Source organism: Stegastes partitus, unplaced genomic scaffold (genome assembly GCF_000690725.1).
Source record: "Stegastes partitus isolate 25-593 unplaced genomic scaffold, Stegastes_partitus-1.0.2 Scaffold1315, whole genome shotgun sequence".
Lineage (NCBI taxonomy): Eukaryota > Metazoa > Chordata > Actinopteri > Pomacentridae > Stegastes > Stegastes partitus.
The window spans coordinates 33,970-39,268 of NW_007579046.1; the positions used below are offsets into that span (position 1 = coordinate 33,970).

Genomic DNA, 5,299 nt, shown 5'->3' on the forward strand with positions numbered 1-5,299 from the left:
AAACAGTTAAAATTGAGAACTAACATCAACATAAAACATCCCTTTTCGGTCGTCCCTGCGCTGCTACTATGGTGACATTTATGTAGAAAGAGAAAAGTGCTGTCCTCCCTGTTCCCTGTTCACTGTCTTCATTCAAACACTTCCAAAAGAACGGAATGCTGTTTTCTTCTTGCATGTTTTCTGACTGCGAACAGATGTGGAATAACAGCAGATGAACTCGTAACCTGTTACAAATGGCTTCGGGCTGTTCACACTCAGCTATAATAGAAGGTATGAGGAAAATGAGAGTTTGAGTTAAGTTACACCTCAGTCTTGCCCATAGGGGCTTTGGGGAATACTATTATGATGCTGCAAGAATCAACATCAAAGCTGTCGCAGTGGAAGGTGTTTGTGAAATTTGACCCCACAATAGCATCTGTATCAATTTTACACTGAAACTGGTGCAAGCATTATGTTGTGTCAAAAAGGTTTGATTTAATGCTTAATGTGTTACCCTATAGGCTCCTAAATATCGATAATTAGCAGTTTCGTAAGTGACAAATCTTGACTGTGTCATTTTTCCACCAAATAAGGACACTGCCACTAGCTGTCGAATTTTAATTTAATAAAAGATAATGCATCTATAGACAAAGAGACCACTTTACTATCCTGGAACTGCCAGTTTAGTCAATAAATTGAAAAAGAAAGTGATAAAATCATGAGGTTAGAACACTAGACTCAGTGTAACAAAAAGTAAAATAAGAAAAACAGCAGCACCATTTTAGAACTTTATGATCGCTACTAAATCATTCGATGCCCAAAGTGTATGACCATCCACATGCTGGAACATCACAACAGCAGCTGACTTTTTCATCTTTTATTTTTTTTCACAACAGCTTAAGTGGAGGAAAAATGTGTACTGCACAAATATCTAAATCCAGCAACAAAAACATAACAGAGAGGTAGTTTCTTTAAATAAAAAAAAAGTGCAGAATTAATGCATTTAATCAGAAATACCCAGTAGTTTAGGGTCACTGTGGGAATAATGACCTCTTTTGCACGTCATGAAAATGATTAGCTTATAATCTGCAGCATCAGCCCTTAGTAGTGCTTAAAACCAAAAAAATGTGCTGCCAGAGGTCAACAGTGGAGACCCACAGTGAGCTACTCTGCTGTTCTGCCATGCCATTTATCAGCTGTGTGGACAATAACCATCACAGCACACCTTAAACTGTCACCTTTACTGTTTTAGAGTCTGTTTAACATAGTGACACATGTAAAGGTTGATAAGGCAACCCCAGGGTGAGGAAACAAACAAAACATGGGTGAAATCTAAGTCAACAGTTCGTGACCTTGTGGGTTGGGCTTCACAAGTCGTGACCAAGATTAAGGAGCATATTTATACACAATATTTTCAGCCTTTTTGGGAATACCTCCCTTGTTCTTGTAAAATAGTGTATAGTTCTAACATGTCAGGCCTTTAAGACATTTTTTAAAAAGACAAAAAAACCAATGTGGTTAACTTGTAGACAACTTAAACATGCTACAGTGGGGCCCTGATTGGATGAGAGTATGCAGGATTTTCAAAATTGCTTTCCCAAGTGTGAACTGTTCTGAACTGGTGAATAAAGCACAACACAGACTGCACACAAGCTTCGAATCTTGTTCTGCTTTCTTACATAAATCTTAAAAGAACAGTTGTCGTTAAAGACCAGTTGTCATCACTCCCATAAATAATGTTCAGATTAGGCAATCTGCACCTATTAGTAGGCCAGAGAGTGTTAAAATGTCCTCTGATAATAGAAAACAAGACAGGTAACCTCTTATAGTCGTAGAAGATACTGTGTAAGGTGTGAAGAAACGACTTTTCCAAACCCTCACCATGTCCTTTTGGTGCCTACGTCTAACCAAACAGCGAATGACAACAGAAAATCAATACAACAGTTGAAAGAAAGTCTAAAAAAAATGACAATTCCAGTCTTCAGGTGAAGGTTTGGCTTGACTTATGCCACCTTGACCCTTCTGCCCTCAAATACAGATTTAAATAGTATCCACAAAACACTGTAATGTGTCCAGTCTGTGCTATCTTCTGCCAGAACTGAGCCTTCTATTTGGTGGAGGACATCTATTAGTCACATCTATGGGAGTGATTTCAACTGATAATGGCCTTTCAATGGGCTGATAACAATCACCACTTTCATGTCTGTACACTGACAAGTAGCTGGGGCCAGAAAATGGTTAGCTTAGCACAGGAGATCAGAAAAGGACTCATCTGGCTCTGTAAGTCACACATATCTATACCTCTGAGGCTTACTAAATAATATATTACATCTTGTGTAATCTATTAAAACTAAATGCCAGAAATGTATCCCTCTCCACTTAGTGTCTCCAAATAATGGCAAACAAAACCCCCTGTTAGGCAGCAAGTTGTTGTTTTACGCTTCTTTTTTTTTTGCACAGATTTGCCAAACAAGACACGACGGGATAATTTATGAACTTAAGCGGTGCCACAGGGTGAATTTTGTTACCTTTGGAGAGAATCGGGGCCATCTGTTTCTCTCAGTGTTTATGCTGAGGTAAACTAACCAGCATTGTCATCTGTCTGATCGGAAGCAAGAGAGCGAGAAAATATCAGACTGTTCATTTACACCTAGACTGTCAAAAGCAAATTTTTAAAGCTTCTGTGTGTATATGGTGCATATTTCTAAATTAACGCTGTACCAATTTGTGGTCAGGTAGCATCTAATGGGGGAAAAAACTGAGAGAACTAGCACAGAATGGGATGAGCCCACCAATTTATTGTTTTTCCATAAGGCCTCCTGGAAGATAAATCTATCTTTTGTGGATACACAAACAGCGTCACCAGTGATAAAATGCTATGAAAGCATTACCACACAGTGGGATTTAAAGAATGCGAACATTCACTGATCAGACTGGGAGAGCGTAATGAAATGAAAACACTGTAAGCTTGTGGAGATCCCAGTAGACGGTTCAGCGTGTGTGCTGCCATGACTGAAATACAACAGGACAATGAGACAGAACAATTGGCAGTAACAAACACAACAGGTTTCTTTTTTTTTTAAATTCACTTTGATATTTCCTGTGAGATTGTCAATCGTCTGCTTTCACATCTAAAAGGACTTTTTCCACGACTTGCAAAGGATCTTCTGGAAGGCGTGCCGGAAGTCTCGGTTGAAGATGGTGTAAATGGCAGGGTTGAGGGAGCTGTTACAGTAGCCAATCCAAAAGAAGAATTTAAACAAGGGGTCAGGAATCTTACAGGACTCCCTACACACACCATACAGGCTGTAGCTAAAGAAAAAGGGGAACCAACACACAACAAACACCCCCATGACCACAGCCAGGACAAACGTAAACCTCTTCTCCCTGGCTTGAGAGGCCTTTTTTCTGGCTAAGGAGCTCCGGCGACGTTTCCTCCTGGAAGCAAAGAGGTCCATGGACTTGTTACTGACCCTGGAGATGCCAGTGGAGTGTTTGGAAAGGGGGCCCTTGTTTTTGCTGGCCCTCTTGGTTCTCTGGGAATCCTGGTGCTGGCTGGGTCTGTGACCTTTGTCTTCTGATGAGGAGCTCTCCTCCATGTCAGGGCTCTCAGTCTGCTGGCCCACGGTGACGGTGCGTTGGCTGGGCGTAGGCGGGCACTGACAGTGACCATTCTCCCTCTCGCCATGGAAAGGGGAGGTGGCTTTGCTCAGTCCATTCTCAGTTTGTGTCACACCATCTGGCTTGGATTTTTTTCCCGACATGCTTCTGGTTCTGGTTTTGGCCACCTGGTAGATTCTGATGTACACCAGAATCATAATTAAGCAGGGAGCGAAGAAGGACGCGATGCTGGAGGAGAGAATGTACCAAGTGTCATCATTCAGTTCGCACTGAGGCTGGGAGCTGATGTCGTTGTTGCTGTCGATAGATATGAGCGGAGGAGATGAGATAAACGCAGATATAAGCCACACAATCAGGATGATGCACTTGACGCGTTTGGGAGTCCGCTTCAGATTGTACTCTACAGCTTGCGTAACGGACCAGTACCGGTCCAGGCTTATTGCGCACAGATGCACAATAGATGAAGTACAGAACAAAACATCCAAAGCCAGATAAATACCACACCAAACTTTTCCAAAATACCAGTAGCCCATAAGTTCATTCGCCAGGGAAAACGGCATCACCAAAGTGGCGACGAGGATGTCCGCGGTGGCCAGAGACACCAGAAAAAGGTTCTGGGGGGCTTTAAGCGCCCTGCTCGTTAACACAGCGATAACCACCAGAATATTTCCAATGACGGTAAAAAGAATGAGAAAACTTACAAGGGCTGCAATTCCAGCTATAGCTGCTAAAGAGTATCCACTGTCCAGGCTCCAGGACGAATTCAAATGGATCACCGTGAACGCGTCCATTCCGCTGGCGTTAAACGGATCCATTCCAACTCTGCGCGTTTTTCACATGTATCCTGAACTGGGTGAATGCTGGCACACATTTGTATCCAACCCTCTAACGACAGGAGAGTCCATCAAAGGCGCGCTGCTCCGCTAATTTACTAATCTGACGACACGGAGACGCGCGCACGTACAGATACCCACTTAGGAGGCAAATTGCAGCCTGTTGATCAAGATAACTTCCAATCTTACATGCTGTTGCAGTCTTATCATGCGCCTCTTGTTTGCCAAGAGTTGAGTGGAGCTCTCCCTCCGTCAGCATGGTGCGCTTTCGCTCCTAATGATGCCCCATGTGTTGTACTCATAAAACTCACGCACCGCTGCCCCACCCCCGGCGCACAGCATTATTGTCATATTGTGGGAATGCAATGAGGCTGGGGCAAGGCTGTATTTAAGTCTCCATTTCCAAATTAATAATTGATTTTGTGTGGCGACTTCAAAATGAGACATGAAATTGTTCCAAATTTCTGAATCAGTGTGAGCCTTGATTAGTAAACATGCAAATTGTGTCTCTATAACCTTTGCAGATTTTTCTTTTCTACTCTTTAATAAACTCGCTGGAGATATTGCTGCACTCACAATATGCTACCACTGTTCAAGACGGTCCGTAACCAAAGCGAAGAAGTTGTCAGGCTATTTAAGATAAAATGCCAAAGGTGTGATCAAAAATCTTGTGCATGTGGTAGCAGCTTCAAGGAGATCATGAGAAGTGTGAGAGTGGTGGGAGGAAGCTGAAGATGTGTGGCTTGTTGTGGATTTGGGAGTTTAGCTCATAGGCAGAGAGACAGTCTGCTCATCCAGACACACCTCTGTGTGCATCAGGAATAGCAAATGGGTTAGATTTTCAACAGTCTGCTGCGTTTCACCTG

The 5,299-nt window shown here is 42.6% G+C and overlaps 1 protein-coding gene across 1 annotated transcript; it reads right to left on the reverse strand.

Annotated features, from left to right (window-relative positions):
- Positions 1–3,110: 3,110 nt before the first annotated feature.
- Positions 3,111–4,415, reverse strand: LOC103369644 (alpha-2 adrenergic receptor). The gene has a single exon (XM_008298409.1). It carries the CDS (start codon positions 4,413–4,415, stop codon positions 3,111–3,113), a length of 1,305 nt encoding a protein of 434 aa, XP_008296631.1.
- Positions 4,416–5,299: the final 884 nt, after the last annotated feature.